The 23629-nt window shown below is 43.9% G+C and overlaps 1 protein-coding gene across 2 annotated transcripts in view; it reads right to left on the bottom strand.

Moving 5' to 3' along the window:
• The window catches only part of AKAP12 (A-kinase anchoring protein 12), a 121340-nt gene that overhangs the window by 24172 nt on the left and 73539 nt on the right, over nucleotides 1-23629 (bottom strand). Inside the window, exon 1 of one of the 2 annotated variants that reach the window (XM_045391366.3) lies at nucleotides 7553-7762. The exons of the other annotated variant lie outside the window; for it this stretch is intronic. Coding sequence (XP_045247301.2) covers nucleotides 7553-7577 — 25 coding nt within the window. The 5' untranslated portion in view covers nucleotides 7578-7762. Of the gene's footprint in view, nucleotides 1-7552; nucleotides 7763-23629 lie in introns of those variants that run through there. 2 annotated transcript variants of the gene reach the window in all.

Below are 23629 nucleotides of genomic sequence, written 5' to 3'. Positions count from 1 at the left end.
CTAGAGTGTAGTGGTGTGATCTCAAATCACTGCAGCCTCCACCTCCTGGGTTCAAGCAATTTTCTTGCCTCAGCCTCCCGAGTAGTTGGGACCACAGGCGCTTGCCACCATGCCTAGCTGATTTTTTATTTTTAGTAGAGACGGAGTTTCGCCATGTTGGCCAGGTTGGTCTCAAACTCCTGACCTCAGGTGATCCGCTAGCCTCGGCCTCCCAAAGTGCTGGGATTACAGGCGTGAGCTATTGTACCTGGCCTGAGAAACTATTTTTACGTGCTCCCTGCATGCTGGTTGTGAATGAGTTAAAGATTGCAGCTTAGTGAGCACCGTGGGAGGCTGTTAAATGCATTATAAAACAGTCTAAAAGATGTGGGGGCAGCAGGCAGGAGAGGCTCAGACCAGAGGCTCAACCCACTCCCACTGCTGGGAGTGAAGGGAGTAAGTGATTGATAAGAGGCCTCTAAAAATAATGGAGGGGGCTTCCAGGACAGGCAGCCAGTGCTCACCCATGCAGGCCTGGCACAGTGGAATCCATTCACAGCCACACGTCATCACAGCCTTCCTTTAGGGCGCTTCTTTTAATTCAAAACTCCTACGGAATTTTCATCTGCCTTAGCTTTGTCTGACTGGCTACAAAGAGGAAGATCAGAAAGCTCCATCTTTGATTTGGGATCACTGATATGGGGATGTACTTTTTGGTGCCCCTAAAACCTCCTTTGATTTTGGAGTGGCCTTTTCCACACAATGTAGGTTTTTTTTTTTTTTTTTTTTTTTTTTTTTGGAGACGGAGTCTCGCTCTGTCGCCCAGGCTGGAGTGCGGTGGCCGGATCTCAGCTCACTGCAAGCTCCGCCTCCCAGGTTCAGGCCATTCTCCTGCCTCAGCCTCCCGAGTAGCTGGGACTACAGGCGCCTGCCACCTCGCCCGGCTAGTTTTTTGTATTTTTTTAGTAGAGACGGGGTTTCACCATGTTAGCCAGGATGGTCTCGATCTCCTGACCTCAGGATCCGCCCGTCTCAGCCTCCCAAAGTGCTGGGATTATAGGCGTGAGCCACCGCGCCCGGCCTCCACACAATGTAGTTTTTAAACTCATGTGTGACTGAATGATCCCGCTGTTTTTAAACACGCGGCTATCCACCCAAGTCTCTCCGATGCCCAGAAAGCCCAATCGTGGTGCTCAGGTACTCACTGGTGCTGAGGTTCAGTTAAAAACAACTCCAGCATCCCACTAGGTCACAAAGATGGCCAAAATGTTAAAGGGAGTGGTCGGTGTGCCCCCTGTAGAAGCCTCTGGAGCCGGAATTCACAGGCACCTCCGTCTTCGTACTGTCCTGTTAGTCACTGGTCTTTTCCCACCCTGTAGACACTTCAAAGGGCAGGAAAAAAGACTAATCCTTCCCAACAGGCTACACACCCATGTGTGATACATGTCTTGATTGACAGGTCTTTCGACATCAATCATTAGTGAAACAACATCATCCATGCCTTGTTTCTCAAGAGAGTATTACTACAGAAACCAGATATTTCTATGCCCTTCTTCTGGGTGGAGACACCTAATCACATGCTTGTGTGAGACAGGGTCAACATGCTGAAAATATTACTTGGAAAAGATAAGATAATTTTAAAGAAGCTGTAGAAAGAGCTTTCATTCACTTAATTTTCTGAATATACCCAAGAAGGAGGGATCTCTGCATGGATATAGTGCATATAAGACACAGGGCTGGGCCGGGCGTGGTGGCTCACCTCTGTAATTCCAGCACTTTGGGAGGCCAAGGCAGGTGGATCACAGGGTCAGGAGATCGAGACCATCCTGGCTAACATGATGAAACCCCATCTCTACTAAAAACACAAAAATTTAGCCGGGTGTGGTGGCGGGCACCTGTAATCCCAGCTACTCAGGAGACTGAGGCAGGAGAATCATTTGAACCTGGGAGGTGGAGGTTGCATTGAGCTAAGATCATGCCACTGCACTCCAGCCTGGCGAAAGAGCGAGACTCTGTCTCAAAAAAAAAAAAAAAAAAAAAAAAAAAGACGTAGGGCTGGACATGCTACTCAGTAGGGTCCCAGCTGCTTGGGAGGCTGAGGCAGGAGGATCGTTGAGCCCAGGAGTTCCAGGCTGCAGTGATCTATGATCATGCTACTGTACTCCAAAACAAAACTTTTAAAAAGATGAAGTAAAAATAAAGACTGGATACGGATGAAGCTACTTCATGCTACAACATTCCGGAAGGAAAAATAACTTGAAGTTACCACTGCCAAGACCTTGGGTAGGCTTTTTGCTTTATGTTTTTCTAAGATAAATGAAAGTTATTCTTAATAATAAGTGTGGAAAGTGAAATAGAGAACAAAAGATACCTCCTGGAGTGAACACCTTTCACCCTATTTTTGAGAGTATAAACTATCCTCAATTACTACATTATAAAAAAATTATAACACATGTTTAATAATAACAAACAGCTTGTATTAAAATTTAAAATTAAAAAATTTTAAACAGCTTTGTCATAACAAACCACTTTGAGGTTAAAAAAAAAAAGGTCTATGGAATATTAATGGAGTCAAATAAATGTGAAAATATATGAAAAGTTGCATCTTTAGTGATGTAGTAAGAAACCAAAACTTGAAATCATTTCATGTACAAAAATCTCACTTTGGCCAAGAATTACTGAAGTGTTTCACACTGAGGTGTTACCTGCTATTAACCTAGGTTTGTCTCCAGATAAATGGTCTGTGAATCCCAGTTTATCAAATCAATGTCCAGGTCTATAATGTGTATGTGCAAATACACATTTTCCTTTAGAAAATATCCATAATCTCCCTGTCCCCAAAGCTGCAAAGGCTCCATGATCCCAAGAAGGGCTAAGCTACAGTGGTCCCTGCTGGCTCTGCGCTCCCTGGCCCCAAGCTCCATATAATGTAGAGACGGCCCACGTGTTCAAAACCTGGAGCATCGTCTTTCTTTTCTCACTTTTCCAAATACTTAGCGACTAAGAGAGAAATTATACATTGTTTTCTTTTACTTTAGAGGCTTAAAAGAAGAAAAAAACATAAAGGAATATGTTGATTACATATTACAAAATGTTACTGTTTTTATCCAAACCTTAGCTATCAGGTTTCAGTGACACCACCACCATCATTTTTTGTTGAGAAAAAGAAGTACGATATTGCAGAAACGACATGTTCATTTTTCAGGCTTAGTCTCACCAGCGCTCCCCATCCCCAGGCACATCAGGACGGCTTACAGTGACATCTGGAACTAGTTATCTTTCCCCCAAGATTCGTAGCATTGTCCTGGAATTTTTCCAGGAATTCTCTGCATTCTAAGTCCATCCCTTATATGCTACACACCCAACTTCCCTTGTTCTAAAGCTCATTAACCAGAAAACCTCCAAGCGGAGATACATTCAAATTCATAGAAGCAAAAATCCCATACAGAAGCACATAGGTGACATCATCATTGGACCTGGTGTTTTTTTTGGGGGGGTGGGGTGGGGACAGGGTCTTGCTCTGTTGCTCAGGCTGGAATACAGTGGCACAAGTGATCCTCCTACCTCAGCTTCCTAAGTAACTGGGACTACAGGCACGGGCCACATTGCCCAGCTAAATTTTTAATTTTTTTTAGAGAGGAGGTCTCCCCTATGTTGACCATGCTGGTCTCGAACTCCTGGACTCAAGCGATCCGCCTGCCTTGGCCTCCCAAAGTGCTGAGATTACAGGCATAAACCACAGTGTCCAGCCCCAATCCCTGGTTTTTATATTGATGTTTCACGATCCCTTAAACATCTGAGCGGGCATGTAAGAATGTGGACGTCACTAACACAAGTATTAGCATCTTCACAACGAGAAAGAGGTCTTTTGCAAGGTACTCTACAGTTATGCCCTTACTAGCTGTGAAACCTTGGGTAATTATCAAATCATGAGAAACTTGCTTTCGCGATAGAAACGGGGTTACAGAACCACTTTTTGCAGGATTCTTGTGAGGAATACATGATAATGTCCACAAAGTGCTGAGAAACACCTGCCAGACTAGGCGCTCAGGAAGTGGTAGTTATTAATCTAGCAGTTGTGAAAGTATCAATTTCGTGTCTCCAAAGTCTCTTGACAAGGAATCTCTCTCCATAGCAGATGGGAAACACCCATGTGCGAGGTATTTTTTTTCTCTTGTAAAAATTATTTGCATCGGGAAGTGCATTATAAATAATCTAGAACTAACACGAATGTTGATTCTCCCCCAGTTTCTACTTTAAAGAATGATGTCCCTATTTCTCATGATACTTGACAGTTTGCAATATTATCAGTATTATCAGTGTCAGTAATGTGGGTGACTTAGAGAAAATAGAAAAGGTACTTGCTTAATTTAAAAAGCATTTTTTTTTTGGCCAGGCGTGGTGGCTCACGCTTGTAATCCCAGCATTTTGGGAGGCTGAGGCAGGGTGGATCACCTGAAGTCAGGAGTTCAAGACCAGCCTGGCCAACATGGCGAAACCTTGTCTCTACTAAAAATACAAACATTAGTGGGGCGTGGTGGTGGGCGCCTGTAATCCCAGCTACTCGGCAGGCTGAGGCAGGGAGAATTGCTTGAACCTGGGAGGTGGAGGTTGCAGTGAGCTGAGATCGAGCCACTGCACTCCAGCCTGGGTGACAGAGTGAGACTTCATCTCAAAAAAAAAAAAAAAAAAAAAGGGATTTTTTTTGCTGGCATGCCATTTACAGTTGAGTGGGGAAGGGGATGATCATCGTGTCACATCACTTATTCCTTGTTTCTAAGCTAACTTATTGCAAATGAGATGTGAGAGAAAGAGACCCCAAGAATGGCAACAGTATGTAATGTGAATAAGCAATCATTTCATAATTCAATTTCCACTGCATTCATTTTAGTGGTTTGTGTAAACTGGGTTGTGTGTGTGTGTGTGTGGGGGGGCGGGGGGGATAATAGTATTAAGTGATAGCTTTTCCTTACTTTCAGAAATGCAAACTCATTCCTAAGTAGTTCCTACAAAATGCCATCAGTCCCGTTAATAAATGGTAAAATTTAAACACACGCCTCCTAAAATAACATAGTGCTAAAGAGAACTACAATAACCTTCTATCATATTTAAGTGAGTAATCCCAAAGACGCAAGAGACCTTTCAGATTGCACTAAACCTTACTGTCAATTTTTTTTTTTTTTTGAGGCGGAGTCTCGTTCTGTTAACCAGGCTGCAGGGCAGTGGCACAATCTCGGCTCACTGCAACCTCTGCCTCCCGGGTTCAAGCAATTCTCTCTGCCTCAGCCTCCTGAGTAGCTGGGATCACACATGCACACCACCATGCCCGGTTAATTTTTGTATTTTTAGTAGAGACAAGGTTTCACCATGATGGTCAGGCTAGTCTCGTACTCCTGACCTCATGATCCTCCCGCCTCAGCCTCCCAAAGTGCTGGGATTACAGGCGTGAGCCACCACGCCCGACCACCTTACTGTCAATTTTTAAAGCCCTCATGGCTTTTCAAGATTCTGAACAACTATTTAAAGATGATGATTATGAATCTTCTCCATCAGAATAACTTGCGGAGGAAAAACAGCTGAAACTCCCTTTCATTTTTACTTCTTCCACTACATAAGATTTCTTGCTGTTAAATTTTTGGAGTTAAGATTTTCTCTGCACTTTCTTATTACCAGGAAAAAGTGCAAAATTTTGCCACATCCTCCACACCCACACTGTAAGAAAAGTAAATTCAGAAAGCAATAGAGTCAATTATCTGATTTTGCCTTAAAAATTAGTCCTTCCCACTATTTCCATTCATTTATCATTCCATTGAGGTTATCTGAGCCAACTATTAAAGGCCCCCTCAAGTGTTCCAAGTTTATTAACCTTTAATGACTGCTAAAACTTTAGACCACCTTCTTTTACCATAGGAATCTCAGTATGCGACTAACCGAATAGTGAATATGATAAAAATCATATTGTACCCAGAAAGTACTCAGAAAAAAGTCATGATCTCAGAAGCACCACCCCAAGCTGTGACTCCCTACAATACACATTTGCATATTCCATTCATAGAAAAATTAATGATTCGGGGAAAAAAATGGAGATTTTCGTGTTTTAAATTTTTTCATTTTGTACAGTCTGTTCACTAATAGTTTCGAGATATGGCATAAACTTTCAAGCTGGGTAAATGGTAGAAAGGTTAGCCAAGTCAACTTGGGGGGCAAATTTTAAGGAAATCTCAAAGAAAACAAGCTAATCTATAGGAAGTGAGAGATAATTTTAGTATTGCTGAACTTTCACATTCTTTTAAATTACACAGGAGTGCATGGCTTTGCAGGAGCAGTTGCACTGAGAAAATTTTAAGTCCTAGAAATTCTGTAGTTGCTTTAAAACAAAAACAAACATGTAGGCCAGGTGCGGTGGCTCATGCCTATAATCCCAGCACTTTGGGAGACTGAGGCAGGCAGATCATGAGGTCAAGAGATCGAGACCATCCTGGCCAACTTGGTGAAACCCTGGTTCTACTAAAAATACAAAATTAGCTGGGCTTGGTGTGCGCCTGTAACCCCAGCTACTCGGGAGGCTGAGGCAGGAGAATCGCTTGAACCTGGGAGGCGGAGGTTGCAGTGAGCCGAGATCGAGCCACTGTACTCCATTACAGCAAAAGAGCAAGACTCCATCTCAAAACAAAAACAAAAATAAAAACAAAAGTAGATTTGGCAGCAATGATCACAAATATTTAAAGAAGTGCTATTCCTATAAAGTTAAATTCACAAATGCAGTTTAATTTTCTTGATGAGAGGAAGAGAAAATAAGCAAGTGAGGCCACAGTACAATGGCATAAGACTATCAAGTCAAGTTAGAGGAGCCGTAAGGGCATTCTAAAAGTTTCATGCATAGAAGTTATTTGCTAGAAGTAGGCATTCAATATTATAATTCATACGACCAAATTCCTAGAAAGTAAGCCAAAGAAACATACTTTTTAAATACTATTTGTTGCTTAAATAGTGTTGCTTCCTAGCCACCAATTTTATAATAACTATGGCTTTATTAAGACCACCACTTAAAGCAGAGCTTAAATGTTAGTCCCCTAAACCACCCAGTGTACCTTTATTCAAAGTTCCTAGTAAACAAGTCAAAATGCAAACACTTGTAATTTGCCCAGAAGAGGAAAGTATTTGGTCTACGACTACGGCAAGAGATTAAGCTTTCACAACTTATTTTCAAGTTCACATACATCTGACATATTTCTATTCAGTCGGCTGCTGCTGTTCCTCTCCACATCCCTGTCTCCCTAAGGGAAAGGTACAACCCCGAAGAAAATATACTAAAAGTCTCCCATAGGCACAGCCAAGAAGAGTCCAGCTCAGCCAAAAACGAAAAGCTGAGGTTGTTTGATTCTTGCTAAGCCCAAGAGAGAATGTTCTTCTGATGAAAAACTCAGCACACGGAGAGAAATAAATGCCAATAACGGTCCAGCCACTGACCTCCCGGGCTCCCCACCAAACGCGCATTCGACGGAAGCAAGCCCTTTTCGTGCCCCGTGCCTGCCGTCCGGGAAGGACACAAGCGACCTGACCTGTGCCTTACCTGTGATGGTGATGGTCCCCAGCATATTTTAAGTAGCACTACTGTACAGGAGATCAGCTTAGCGGGTCCCTGCCCTCTCCAGCAGACGCCTCGTCTCCTTCCTGCCAACCCCGGGTGGTCTCGGTGGGATCAGAGCGGACTGAGCGCCCAGCCACTCCCGGAGGATCAGGGAGAACAGGAGGTGCCCTCGGAGCTGCCGCAGCGAAAAACGGAGCGCGGATGCATTTCCCCAGATAATTATAGGAGGACCCCCACCCACGCCACCACCCAGCCACCCACACGCGGGCTGGCGGTGGCCCCTCCCTTGCTGCGCTCCATGACTTCGGGAGCGCAAACTTCCCGGCCCGGGCTGCACAAGCAGGGGGTCACGTGCTTCACCTTAAAGCCCTCCCCCAAGCTGGGCTCTGTGGTCAGCGGGCTCTGCAGAGTCCCGGGAGGGTTTAGAGGGTGCTGGGCATGAGTACGATGCTGGAGCGGCCGCATTGGATCTAAACGGTTACCTCATTCCTGGCACCGATTTACTAATACTTCTGTATCTCAGCTTTTTAAATCATTTCAAGGAAATAGCCACACAGACATCAAATTCTCCCTCCATTTTAAAGACTGCATTCTGCATCCTTCTGTTTGTTTAAAGATTGGTGTGGTGCAAAACACCTCCCTTCTTGGCATCTGTAGCATTTTATATTTTCACCATCTGTGTCTTACACATACACACACGTTGCACTGATCTGAGGATTGGCAACTCTCAGTAGTGCTGTTTACTGAACTCATTCTTTGAGAAGGGCTGTTAGAAGTGAACTTGTTCCTTCTAACAAGTGCTATCTTCAACACTTGACCAAGGTAACTTTTCAAAAGCAGACTTGAGCATGAGGTCTTTTTCTAAATGGCAGAAGTTAGCTCATCTTTTAGATCAAACTACGCCATGTTCCAATTTTTAGACACGATCACATCTCTAACATGCAAGCACACACCTCGGAATTCAAAGCCTGTGTTAAAAGTTCCGAAGATTTCAGGCAGCCCTAGAGCACTTCAATTCTTTCTCATAGAAGCTTCAGGTTTGTTCTTTGTAAAGACATAAGTGACAAATGAGTTGGTGTAGTCTCACAATTTTAATACACTTTTTTTGTACGCCAATTTTTTGTTAGGGTAGGTCCTTTAGGTCCCCTGGGTTTGTTCCCTTCTTTCATCCTTTCCTTATTTCATGCCTTGCCTGCCTGACCCCATTAACACCAGCTCTTCCCCTACGCAAACAAAAAGGAAAGTTTTACTATTGCGCTTCTCTTCAGAGAATGAAGATCTTGTTCATTACTGCTTGGGGCAGGGAGGAGGGAGGGGAGCCTCGGCGTGGACCACAGTGGGCACAGCAAAGAGGAGGGTGGGCGAGGAACAGGAGAATCAGGGAAAAATGGAAGTCCAGGAGAGCTGGCTAGCATGGCACGTAGTTGCGCCTTTTGGGCACCAGGGGGCGCGATGCACCACACTCAGGCCCAGAGTGAGCAGCGTGAAGGCCGCTTCCTTGCTGGTAACCGGACCTTGTTAAAAAAAATCAGCTTCAGCCTCTCCAAAAACCTGGCTTCCGTTTCACATCCTGGCAAATACCCGGCCTGGCGGGAACAGGGAGTGATGGGCCTTGTCCTGACTCAGTAAGATATTGCCTGGAAGCTGACTCCCAGACCGAGCCACTGAGCAGCTTCCCAACCTTTTATCTTCTCTAGAGAAGTCTCAACTCTAGTTCACAAATTGCTCCAATTGTAATAATGAGTCTGGTGTATGTGAAATGCTGCTGGTACTGAACATCCCTCTGGAGTCCACAGAGCCAAGGGGGCAGGGAAGCTTGGCCATTCCTCTCCTCCCAATCCCAGCCCCGGAGTGTCCTGGCTGTGCAAATCATGGATAAAGACATCTTGGGATGTTGTATCAGGGGCTACATTAGTAAGTCCCTTCCCCAGAGATGTCCCAGGAGCCGTGGGCGATCTGGGATCTGAGGGTTTGGTTCTGCATCATTTCTCAGCACCAGTGGTTGGGGACAACACAGGCTATCATCTGGTGCCACTTCTGAAATCGAGTCTGCCCTTGCAGAGCAGAATGAATCTCCAGCTCCTCTCCTTTCTATCAGTCCAAATTCTAACAACAGGGCAAGCAGCAGCTATTTCACTGAGCTGGGTAGGAAGAAAAATAAAAACACACGAAATGTCACTAGTTACACATTTAATACCCTAAACAACATTTCCAAAGGTCACCGTACTGCTGTTCAGTTTTGGCACTGAAACATTTCTTTTTTTGACATTCATGAAGACGCTAACGCATCTGATTTGATATATTTTTTTTTTTCTTTTTTTTGAGATGGTGTCTTGCTCTTGTCGCCCAGGCTGGAATGCGGTGGTACGATATCATCTTACTGCAACTTCCGCCCCCTGGGTTCAAGCAATTCTCCTGCCTCAGCCTCCTGAGTAGCTGGGATTACAGGCGCCTGCCACCGCGCCCTGCTAATTTTTATATTTTTAGTAGAGATGAGGTTTCACTGTGTTGGCCAGGCTGGTCTCGAACTCCTGACCTCAGGTGATCCACCCACCTCAGCCTCCCAAAGTGCTGGGATTACAGGCATGAGCCACTGCGTCTGACCTGATTTGATATTCTTAAAGAGGCAATTAAAATCACAAGGCAGAGCAATAGATCATGTGGCAAGTTGTAGACTCTCTCAGCCAATGGGTCTCCTTTGATCTCTACCTCTAAGAATGATCAAGGACAGGGTGCATGGCACAGCTGCCAATCAAGCCTCTGTGTGTCTGCATTTACAAAGAAAAGTCATCCATCAGGATAAAAGCAGGAGTAAAGATGACACCTAAGGTCACTGTCCAATGCAGGAGACTTTCTTTTATCATTTCCATTCTCTGTTTTTGTTAAATCAGGATTTTTAGAGGAAGACATCACCAACCAAAGTGAGAATTACAGGAATTATAAGAAGAATTATAATTATAGTAAGAATTATATAGTTTTGCTGTGTAATACATAGGTGGATGACAGAAAGCCTGTTTTTCCAAATCTGAATGGTTAATTCAACAAATATTTACCAAGTTGTTGCTCTGTATTTATTATGTGAAATACCCAGGGATCTCATTAGATACTGTCCCTGCCCTCGGGGAGCTCGGTCGTGGGTGGTGGACACGCCCAGTGGCGGGAGGGGGTAGTGGACAGGCCCAGTTAGTGGCGGGAGTGGGCAGCTCCAGTTTGGCTCACCTCTGAGGTAGCCTTGGGTCTCTGAAGGGATGAGGGGACACTCCCTGCCTGGGGCACATGGAAGGTGATCCATAGGGAGAGACAAGCATGGGCAGAGATACCAAGAGCTGGACCTTTGGGCAATCATGAGTGGGTTCCTTACAGCTATGAGATTCGGAGTCTACTTGGGGAGGTCCGGGGGTTAGGGGGTGGGGGGAAGACAATACTGGAGATTAAACTAAAAATATTTATAAAGGGTTTTGAATGACATGTTAAGGACTTTGTAACAAATTATCCATTAAAAGTGAGCAAAGAATCTGAGTAGCCATTTCTCTAAACAAAATACACAAACAACCAATGAGCACATGAAAATATGTCCAACGTTATTAGCCCTTAGAAAAATGCAAATCAAAACCACCTCATACCCACTAGGATGACCTTAATAAAAAAGAAAAAAGACAACAGGTTGGGTGTGGTGGTTCACGCCTATAATCTTAGCACTTTGGGAGGCCGAGGTGGGTGGATCACCTGAGGTCAGGAGTTCGAGACCAGCCTGGCCAACATGGCGAAACCCCGTCTCTACTAAAAATATAAAAATTAGCTGGGCATGGTGGCAGGAGCCTGTAGTCTCAGCTACTCAGGAGGCTGAGGCACAAGAATTGCTTGAACCCAGAGGGGCAGAAGTTGCAGTAAGATGATATCGTACCACTGCATTCCAGCCTGGGTGACAAAGTAAGACTGTCTCAAAAAAAAAAAAAAAAAAAAAGACAACAACATAAAGCTGATCTGCCTGGTTTACAAAACGGGCAGGTGGCAGGGGGCAAGGAAGACCACAATAACAAGGAATGGAGAAATTGGAAACGGTACAGCTGCTTTGGAAAATAGGCTGGTAGTTCCTCAAAATGTTAAACATAGATTTATTATATGACCCAGCAATTCTCCTAGACATATACCCAAGAGCAATGAAAATATATACCTGCACAAAAACTTGTCCATCAATGTTCATTACGGTATAATATTCCTAGTAACAAAAATTGGAAGCTATCTAAATATCAACTCATGCAGAGATAAATAAAATTTAGCTTATCTAATGGAAATGGGTTAGTAATAAAAATAAAGTACTGAAACATACTATAACATAGATGAACATTGAAAAAACTTTTAAGTGAAAGAAGCTAGTCACCAAAGAGCACACATTGCTTAATTTCATTTACTTGAAATGTCTACAAGAGGCAAATCTACAGACATAAAGTAGTTAGCGGTTACCTACGACTGGGGGTTTTGGCGGGAGAGGGAGTGACAGCTAACCAGGATGGGGTTTCTTTATGAGGTAATGAAAATGTCCCGGCTGGGCTCATGCCTATAATCCCAACACTTTGGGAGGCCGAGACAGGTGGATCAGGAGATCGAGACCATCCTGGCTAACACAGTGAAACCCCATCTCTACTAAAAATAGAAAAAAATTAGCCGGGCATGGTGGCGCACGCTTGTAATTCCAGCTACTCAGGAGGCTGAGGCATGAGAATCGCTGGAACCCAGGAGGTGGCGGCTGCAGTGAGCCAAGATCGCGCCATTGCACTCCAGTCTGGGCAACAGAGCAAGACTCCCCAAAAAGAAAGAAAGAACGAAAGAAGAAAAGAAGAAAACAAAAGACAAGAAAAGATCATGTCCCACAGCTGACTGTGGGGATGGTTATACAGCTCTGTGAATAAAGCAAAAACCACTGAACTGTGTACTTTAAAGGGGTCAACTGCACAGTATGTGAATTATAGCTCACGAAAGCTGGCTTGTTTCTTTAAAAAATAACTTTGTGCTGCTGGTTCTGAAGACTATAGGGAACCATTGGAGGCTTGAGGCAGGGGATGGTGGCACTGAATTTACTGCAATTTAGAAAAGGCACCTGGGCTGTGATGACAGGAGGAAGAGACTGAAGGAACAAAAGAGATGGATGCAGTAGTGACGAAGGTGAGGGAGGAGTCCAAAGTTACAGTGCCCACAAGATAAATGTGAATCTGTGGGATCACCCGAACGGAGTGATGTCCATGAAATAAGAATGGCCTGGAACCCTGAGGAAGAGGAGCTGAAAAAGGATGCTGAGAATGGACAGGGATTAGAGGCAATGAGGGGGAAAGTGGCAGCGGAAGCCACATGTGGAGAGGATTAAAACATGGAAGCAGCGGTCCAGTGTGGCAGCACAAAGTAGTGACACAGGCTGGGTGAGGTGGCTCATGCCTATAATCCCAGCACTTCGGGAGGCCGAGATGGGAGGATCACTTGAGGCCAGGAGTTCGAGACCAGCCTGGGCAACACAGCAAGACCCCATCTCTATAAAAAACAAAAACAAAAATCAAAGCAGTGACACAGGAAGAGAATAGGAGAGGCCTCAGAGTGGGCAGTCTGGAGGCGGGACCAGCAGACAGATGGCTGCAATAAAGCAGGCTACTTTCCTCTTTTTTCCTGAAAGGGAGGGGACTGGGACCACTATACCCAGAATTAAAACCAATATTAGGCTCTCCAACTTCCTCGAAGGATGCTTAGGTATTTAACCCAAGTATGAGTGTCACGGAATGGAAGAAAGGACTTGCACACCAAATTCAACCCTCCCTCCCTGGCCTCCTCTCCTCTCATTTTCTCTTTAACCTGGCATCACCCTGGGGGGTAAGGAAGCCAAAAACCAGTAGGGTCTCTTTTCTTCTTGCTGGAAAAGGACAGATGAAATAGATGGGAGAATTGATGCCATTGTTATTCCTTTAAATGGACCTTTAGCGCATGTTTGGAGGTTCTAGCAGGGGAGTGCAGCTACCTGTATACCCTTGACCGAAGACCGGTCCTCCTCTATCGGGGATGGTCGTCCTCTTCGACCAAGTGTGCAGCTTCGGAAGGGACACACGTGGAGCAGTGAGGGAGGAAGGGGACACCCGCCTAGCCAGCCAGATCAGCCGAGTCAACCATGGCGATCAGTGGGGTGACAAATGTTGCAGCCAGATCGCCCTCACTTCCTGTTATTCCTTTGAAATGCTCCAAGATAATTTAAAGTTGAGTGAAATACAGCTCCAAATTGGATAACTGTAAAAGAGGAGATATATCTATCTATCTAGATATCTATCTATATCTAGATAGGTGTAGATAGATGGATAGGTAGACAGATAGATAGATATCTGTCTGTGTCTATCCATCTATACACACCCTGAATCTGAATGACACTGTCAGGTTATCTACAGGATGGGCAGTCTCTCCTGGACTCAGCGTATTTTCAGGTCTTTGCTGCATGCTATGCACATAGATAAATATCAGCTAATTGAGTTTTATGGTCCAGTTGAACTGGACATATTTGTATAGACATGGTTATTGCTATTCCAAATCCAAGATAAATACTCTGAAGAATAGTTCCTCAAAGGAATTGTTATGATACAACAGAAACACTAAAGGAGAATTTTAAAATCACTTTAAAAAGCAAGGGGAAAATAAACATTAAAAACTCAAATAATAAAAGTGATGTAGAATAAATATTATCTCTCTCCTTATTGAGTCCACATATATTTATTTCTTTACCTAGGCAATTCTATGAAATAGACCAAATGAAAAGGTATAGATTTATGTGTGAGTATGTTTACAGCTTAGAATGTATAACATTTAGAGTAAGTGTTGTAACAGTAAGGAAACAGTATACTTATCTTTTCAGAAGAATTTATGGCAAAAACAACATGTTTGAAGCAGTTAATTATGAGAAAAATGCCTATATATATAGATTTTTATTTTTTTTAAAGAAAAATTGGGTCTCGCTACATTGTCCAGGCTGGTCTTGAACTCCTGGCCTCAATCTTCCTACCTCGAACTCCCAAAGTTTTTGGAGTACAAGCGTGAGCCACCATACCTGGCCCGAAAAATGCCTATATTGATCTATAAACCTCTTTGTTCAGGAAAAAAGCAGAAAATAAACTATCTATTCAATATAAACCCAATTTTGCTTTTTCAAATGCATATACGGTGGGGTGTGGTGGCTCATGCCTGGAATCCCAGCACTTTGGGAGGCCAAGGCAGGTCGATCACCTGAGGTCAGGAGTTCAAGACCAGCCTGGCCAACATAGGGAACTCCCGTCTCTACTAAAAATATAAAAATTGGCCAGGTGTGGTGGCAGGCACCTGTGATCCCAGCTACTCAGAAGGCTGAGACGGGAGAATCTCTTGAACCCAGGAGGCGGAGAATGCAATGAGCCGAGATCATGCCACTGCACTCCAGCCTGGGTGACAGAGCAAGAAGACCCTGTCTCAACAAATAATAAAATAAATAAATAAATAAAATGCATATATACCTGTACATTTAAGGCCAATGATAAAAGAGCTCAGAAAGAAAAGTAACAAAGAAACCATGGTGGAATTCGGGACAATTTCTGTCTCCATTTTTTTAATATTTTACAAATCCACAATAAAGCCTTGCTACTTTTATGACTGGAAGTCAAACACATTAGCCACAGAGTCATGGACTCTACATGCTGGCCCAGCACTGCCCAGGAAGCCCTGAACTCAGAAGGGTGAAAAAGGGCAATACCTTTGGTTTTCTATCAAAAATTCAGATGATCTAAATCATGAACGTAAACTCTCCAATCACTGAAACAGCTCAGTTAGCAAATCTAAAGCAGATGAAAATCAAAGTGTGATTCTTTAATATAATGAAATAACTGAGTATGGTGGTGTGCACCTGTGGTCCCAGCTATTTGAGAGGCCAAGGCAGGAGGATCGCTTGAGGCCAGGAGTTCAAGACCAGCCTGAGCGACAGAGTGAGACCCTATTTCAAAATTAATCAATTAGTCAATAATAAAAATAACAAAATAAGAAAAAAACTTGCCCTACTACCAAATTTGTTCAGGTACATAGGAATAGGAATCAGATTCTTTCCTTAGTGCTGTGTGGTCCGTATCTTCTATTCATCTTAAAATTCTGTACACCCCTGTCTCTGGTATGGTTAAAAGACGATTCAAGGTCTGAAAAGTTTCTAGTTCTGGGCCTTCTGCTAGCTATAGGACCAGGTGTGAAGTATTTAAACCTCTGGGCTTCAACTGATGGGAGAATAAAAATTACACCTGTAGTCGTGTTATTCTGAGGTGCAAATAAAGGTAAACACTGACACTTCTGAGTATATTCTAGAAGAAGAATATTGGCTATTATGCTTACCTTAAATCATGTATTCTCAAATGAGGGTGATATTGCCCTCAATGGGGTGAAAATTGGTTCATGGGGAGGGTGGCTAAAAACAATCTTACACATTCTGTAAAAAGCAAGAAGGTCCCTTTATCATGAATTTCTCAGGAGTGCATTGTAATAAAAGCAGCACCTTGAGCCTGATGCAACACCTACACATCACTTCATTCAGGTGGATTCAACATAGTACTGGGAGACTGGCAAATTCAAATTCTGCCTTTCGGAATTTTGTGGATTTTTCCCCCCAGATACAGGTTGAGTATCCCCTGCTTGGGACCAAAAGTGTTTGGGATTTTGGATTTTTTCAGATTTTGGAATATTTGCATTATACACACTGGCTGAGCATCCTCAATCTGAAAATCCAAAATGCTGCCAAGAGCATTCCTTTAAGTATCATGGTGGCACTTAAAATGTTTCGGATTTTTGGAGCATTTGGGATTTTCGATTTTCAGACTAGGGATACTCAATCTGGTTTCTCTAAATTTTTTTTTTTTTTTTACTTTTCATTTTATTTTTATTTTTTTCCCTAAACAATAAGTGATATAGTATCAACCTGTATTTTTGATCGAGGGTTGGTAGAATCCATGAATGAGGAGCCCACAGATAGGAAGCACCGATTGTAATCCCAGAAAGAGAACAAAGAGGGAAATGGGGGAAAAAAATTTCCCAGAAATGAGGTACATGAGTTTTTCTTTTCTTTTCTTAGAGACAGGGTCTCACTCTGTCACCGAGGCTGGAGCGTAAATGGTGAGACTCATTGCAACCTCAACCTCCTGGACTCAAGCGATTCTCCTGCCTGAGCGTCTGGATAGCTGGAACTACAGCCATGCACCATCACACCTAGATAATTTTTTTTATTTTTATTTTTTTATAGAGATGGGGTCTTGCTGTGTTGCCCAGGCTAGTCTCAAACTCCTGGGCTCAAGTGATCCTCCCACCTTGGGCTCCCAAAGCACTGGAATTAGAGGCATGAGTCACTGCGTCCAGCCAAGTGCATGAGTTTCTAGATTAAAAGAGCTTAAAGAACCCAGCACATTGAATGGAAACAGATTCACGTGGAGAGTCCTCATTACAAGATACTCAGAAGACTGAAGACCAAAAGGAGTCCATGAGCTACATAAGGGATGAAGACTCGAAACAGCCTCAGAGTCCAATGGCCAGACATCTATCAAGGTGACACTGACACAGAATCCGAAGGTATTTCAACATACTCAACAGAAATGGACTTGATTAGGGGAATATTTAGGACCAAGATTTTGACAAGCATGAGGAAGACATCACACTTTTTGTTCACTGTCCTAGTCCATTTGGGCTGCTGTAAAAGCACCATATAAACAAAGTGGCTTATAAACAACGAACACTTTTATTTCCCACAGTCCTGCAGGCTGAAAGTCAGAGATCAGGAGGCCAGTGTGGTTGGGATCTGGTAATCCCAGATTCTTCTGGACTGCAGACTACTCCCTGTAACCTCACATGGTGAAAGGGAAGTGGCCCCTTTTATAAGGACACTAATCCCATTCATGAGGGCCCCACCCTCATGACCTAAGTACCTTGCAAAGGCTCTCCCTCCAAATACCACATCATCTTAGAGTTAGGATTTCGACATGTACGTCTGGGGGGACACAAACCTTCAGTCCATAATGCTAAGCTTACACAGTGAAGCCACAGGGCTTGCAGCTCAGAGCTCGGCAGGAGGCTGCTTGGGAGCAGACCCTGGCTCTGCTCCCTGACTATTTGGTTGGACACTATGAATCTGCCACTTGATTTACAGCTAACAGTTATCTGGAAAGCAGGAATTCTCTTGCTCGAATCTCTAGCTACCGCATTGTGTAAGGGTGTATGCTAATTATCTTGTGGAGTGAAGTACCAGAAGGGTGACTGATCACTCCAGGGTTAGAAATCCATGTCAACATATATTGGTGCTTTCTTCACTTTATTTGACTTTAGCTCATTTTGCAACATCCTTGAGGTAAGGGACTCCCTTATATCAGCAGTCACATACTTCAGTATCAATGACTCATGTCCTCCAGTCAATTCTTTCAGTACATAATATTTGGCTTAAAGCAAACTAAGTTGTTCTCATGTTTTAAAGAGTCTGAGAAAGAAACCGTTCTTAAAACTGGGGATACTGCAATTGAAACCCAGTGATGTTTGGCAAGCTTCCATCGAGCACATTCCTATCTGAAATATATATAAGCCCTGGCGTTTTTCTTTTAATGTGAGACAGGTTATTTTCTCGGGAGATGTTTTGCCTAGAGAAGAAAAGATTAAAGGAAAGACATGATAAATGTTTTCAAATACTTAGAGGGCTGCCATGTGGAAAAAGGAGGTGAGTTTATTCTGTGTAGTTCCAGAAGGCAGCCCTGGGAACAGAGAAGAGCAGTTGGAGGGAGGCATATTTTAGCTCCAGGGGAATAAATGGCTTCCTTTTATGGAGAAAACTCTGCAAACCTTCAAGTGGTTAAGCAGAAGAGCCTCCTGCACAGGGGTAGGCTCCTGGTTCAGAGAGCCTCAAAGCTCCCTTCTACTAACACTTCTCTGGTCCCAAATCTGACTTTCAAAGTGGGTCAATCATGGAGGTGGTGTTAGGAGCTGAACTGTGTCCCCCTCAAATTCACATTTGAAGTCCTAACTCCCAGTACTTCAGAAAGTCACTGCATTTGGAGACAGGGTCTTTCATGAAGTGATTAAGTTAAAATGAGGCCATTAGCCTGGCCCTAATAAGAGCAAGAGTCCTGGCCGGGCGCGGTGGCTCACGCCTGTAATCCCAGCACTTTGAGAGGCCGAGGCGGGCTGATCACTTGAGGTCAGGAGTTCGAGACCATCCTGGCCAACACGGTGAAGAGTAGAATCCCATCTCTACTAAAAATACAAAAATTAGCCAGGTGTGGTGGTGCACGCCTGTAATTCCAGCTACTCGGGAGGCAGAGGCAGGAGAATCACTTGAAACCAGGAGGTGGAGGTTGCAGTGAGCTGAGATCATGCCACTACACTACAGCCTGGGTGACAGAGCGAGACTATGTCTCAAAAAAAAGGAATAGACGTCCTTATAAGAGGAAACTTGGACACACCAAGAGACCAGGAATGTGCACATGCACAGAGGAAAGACCATGTGAGGATACAGTGAGAAGGTGGCCGTCTGCAAGCAAAAGAGAGGCCTCAGGAGGAACCAAACCTGCAACACCAAGATCTCAGACCTCCAGCCTCCAGAACTGTGAGAAAATAAATTTCTGTTGTTTGAACCACCGGTCGAGCATTTTATCATGACAACCTTAGCAAATTAATACAGGAGGATAATGACCTTGTGCTTGTGGTTGGTCTAAATATTGCATGTCCATGTTAAGACACATGAAAGCAACCAATTCAATTAATTAAATCTAGCACATAGCACTTTTCACCTGAATGACTAATGCATGCACTGGTTAACAGTAGAGGTCGGAGGAAAACTACCTGATATCAGGCTGTACTGACACTTGAACTACAGAGCAATTTGAAAACAATTCAAAGCATGATATGCAGGAATAAATCTTGATTAACAGGCTAAACAGTTGTTGAATTTTAAGCCCAGAGAATATATCTTCAGACGTTATCAAAGCATCCTTTTCTCTATGATACGGTTTGTCTGTGTCCCCACCCAGATCTCACCTTGACCTGCAGTTCTCATAATCCCGGAATCCCCATGTTTAATGGGAGGAACTCAGCAGGAGGAAATTTAATCAAAAGTTACCCTCATGCTTTTCTCTTGACAGCGAGTGAGTTCTCATGAGATCTGATGGTTTTATAAGGAGTTCTTCCCCCTTTTGCTCTCCACTTCTTCCTGCTGCCATGTGAAGAAGGATGTGTTTGCTTCCCCCTCCCACCATTATTGTTAAGTTTCCTGAGGCCTCCCCTGCCCTGCAGAACTGTGAGTCAATTAAACCTCTTTCCTTTATAAACTACCCAGTCTTGGGCAGTTCTTCATAGCAGTGTGAGAATGGACCAATACACTATAATATAGGGACATTGTGCTCTAGACTGTAGCATTGCCTTAACCATATAAAAGTTACTATCAATTAGGTGACACTGAAACTGTTTTACTCTCAAGGTGAATCAGTCCTTGAGAAAATGCCTAAAAGATTTTCATTCCATAAATAAAACAGCCACTCCAGTCTGAATGTTTGTGCCCCTCCCCACAAAAAAATTTCATATGTTGAAACCTAATCACCAAGGTGATGGTATTAGAGGGTGGGGCCTTTGGGAGGCGATCAGCCTTGGGGTGGAGCACTCATGAATGGGATTAGTGCCTTCATATAAGAGGCTTAAGGGAGTTTGTTCCCTCTGCCCTTCTGCCACATGAGGACACATACGTGGCACCATCTAGAGAAAGTGGGACCTCACAAGACTCTGATTCTGCTGGTGCCTTGATCTGGGACTTCCCAGCCTCCAGAACTGTAAGAAATAAATTTCTGTTGCTTACAAATTACCTGGAATAAGGTATTTTGTTATAGCAGCCTGAACAGACTAAGACAATAGCTAAAATAATTGCATATTTCCATTAGTGGCTTAATTACAGAGAGCCACTCCTTGTGGACCACCTCAGTCCCTTCAAGAAAAAGGGCCTAAATCCTTTTTTTTTTTTTTTTTTTTTTTTTTGAGACAGAGTCTTGCTCTGTCGCCCAGGCTGGAGTGCAGTGGCCGGATCTTGGCTCACTGCAAGCTCCGCCTCCCGGGTTTACGCCATTCTCCTGCCTCAGCCTCCCGAGTAGCTGGGACTACAGGCGCCTGCCACCTCGCCCAGCTAGTTTTTTGTATTTTTTTAGTAGAGACGGGGTTTCACCGTGTTAGCCAGGATGGTCTCGATCTCCTGACCTCGTGATCCGCCCGTCTCGGCCTCCCAAAGTGCTGGGATTACAGGCTTGAGCCACCGCGCCCGGCCTTTTTTTTTTTTTTTTTTTTTTGAGACAGAGTCTTGCTCTGTTGCCCAGGCTGGAGTGCAATGGTGTGATCTCGGCTCACTGCAACCCTCACCTAGCGGGTTCCAGTGATTCTCCTGCCTCAGCCTCCCGAATAGCTGGGACTACAGCTGCGTGCCACCATGCTGGGCTAATTTTTGTATTTTTAGCAGAGACGGGGTTTCACTATGTTGCCCAGGCTGGTCTCAAACTCCTGACCTTGTGAGCCATCCGCCTCAGCCTCCCAAAGTGCTGGGATTAACAGGTGTGAGCCACCGTGCCCGGCAGAAAAGGGCCTAATTCTTAGACTGCTACTTGGGCAAGCCTACAGGCTGACTTGCCTGGCTCCTTCTCAAATGGGCCAGAACATGGACCCAATTTGAAAGTGGACTTGAGTGGCCTCTGAACAATAGAAATTTATAGGTAACATCTCCAAGGCTGACTGAAAATCTTTAGGGCAAGCAGCTATAGCATTTACCAACTTCTTCCCCCCATCCCTGGCTATTACTAATCCTTATTACATAATACTGACCGCCAGTCATTCAGCAGAACACACACAGGAGGATGAGAAGATAGCATTTGGTGGCTACATTTGTGAAGGTATTTATCTTATTCTTTGACACCAAGAGGATTATGTTTCAAGATATTCTTGAATAAAATTTCCCTCTTGAACTTTTTAATTAAATTAAAACTTCAATCTAGAAAATGGTTTTTAAGATCAGATTAGAGACCAGGCGCGGTGGCTCATGCCTGTAATCCCAGCACTTGGGAGGCTGAAGTGGGTGAATCACTTGAGGTTAGGAGTTTGAGACCAGCCACAGCCAACATGGCAAAACCCCATCTCTACTAAAATACAAAAATTAGCCAGGCGTGGTGGTGCGTGCCTGTAATTCCAATTACTCAGGAGCCTGAGGCATGAGAATTGCTTGAACCCAGGAGGCAGAGGTTGCAGTGAACTGAGATTCTGAGATTGCACCACTGTAATTCAGCCTGGGTGACAGAGGGAGACTCTGTTTTCAAAAAAAAAAAAAAAAAAAAAAAAAAAATAGAAAGAAAAGCCATAAAAGTATTTTTATAAAAAGGCATAATGGAATTGCCAAGTGGATTGCTGCCTGCCTAAGGTCACTTGGGTATCTTCATTAACTAATCCACTATCTTATTTTTCGTGCCCAGATAACTAGTAATATTGATATTAGCCACAGAATTTCGGAGACGAGTGGGGATGCTCATTTCATAGATGAAAACTGACTTGCAATGAGATAAAGAAATGTACTCAAACCAAGATCACGCAAAAAATAGTAATTAAAGCAGTCCTAGCCGTGTCTAGCCCCCTAGAATTAGTTGATTTATGAAGGGGAGAAAGGGTGAACAGAAGTCGTGCTGTCCTTCTTCCTCACTCCTTTTGTTAAGTCAGAAGGAAAAAGAAAAGTTCACTGCACTGTCAGACTTGAATATAGTTCAGAGAAAAACATCTTGACTGCTGATTACGGACAAATAAGTGTGTTTCTTTAAGGATGAAGGCAGTGAAAGATCTGTACCAGAAATTTGTCAATGACATAAGTAATTTCAGTGCAGCCACACTAAAAACAATTGCTGCAGAGCAGGACAATGAATTAAAACCAGTTTCCAGAAATCGCATAGCATAGTACTTTTACCTAAGTTCAAGGCCTATTTTGTGTGTGTTCCCTCCAGTCTTCAAAACATTACAAAACAGGATACAGCTTGAGAAAATGTCATGGAATAATATTGTATTTGAATTACCAAAGTATGTGCGAGGGGACCCCTCTCTTTGTCTATTGGGCACTTGTGTTTGATAGTGTTACTAGGAATCCGCATTTAATCACATGGAGGTCAGGGTCTGATTTCATGTTTCCAGGCAACACCTGGCTAACCCACAGCAAGCACCTGTGAGAACCCAGCATGGTGCAGTCCTGAAAAGGGTCTGGCTTTGTAAGTGCGGATGCAACAAAGGAAAGAGCGCCTTGGATAAAACGTACAAAGTCGCAGTCTTTAAGCAGGAAATGAATTGATACAGAGTTAAAGCCAACGAATCCTCCTTACCTAGATGATTATAAATGTAATACCGTGAACTCCATCTGAAAACTCTGTCTTCATTTATTCAAATACTTGCTGAGCACTTCCTCTGTTCCAGCTACTGGTCCAGGCTCAGAGGATTCAGCACTGAACAAAACAGCCCCCCTCATCCCATCTCCTGCCATGGACCACCCTCCGAATCCCCATCCCAAGAAATCTCTGCCCTCATGATTCTTTTTTTTGTTTTTTTTTTTTTTTTTGAGACGGAGTCTCCCTCTTGTCGCCCAGGCAGGAGTGCAGTGGTGCGATCTCAGCTCACAGAAACCTCTACCTCCCAGGTTCAAGCGATTCTCCTGCTTCAGCCTCCTGAGTAGTTGGGACTACAGGCGCCCGCCACCATGCCCAACTAATTTTTTTGTATTTTTAGTAGAGATGGGGTTTCACTGTGTTAGCCAGGATTGTCTCGATCTCCTGACCTCATGATCCACCCACTTTGGCCTCCCAAAGTGCTGAGATTAGAGGCATGAGCCACCACGCCCGGCCGTCCTTATGATTCTTATATTTTATTTTATTTTTTGAGACAGGGTCTCAATCTGTTGCCCAGGCTGATACAGTGGTGCAATCACGGCTCACTGCAGCCTCAAACTCCTGGGCTCAAGTCAAGTGATCCTCCCACCTTAGCCTCCCAAGTAGCTGG

The sequence above is a fragment of the Macaca fascicularis genome, chromosome 4 (genome assembly GCF_037993035.2).
Source record: "Macaca fascicularis isolate 582-1 chromosome 4, T2T-MFA8v1.1".
NCBI lineage: Eukaryota > Metazoa > Chordata > Mammalia > Primates > Cercopithecidae > Macaca > Macaca fascicularis.
Note: the sequence above shows the minus strand (reverse complement) of the source record. Positions and strands in the feature narration are given on the sequence as shown.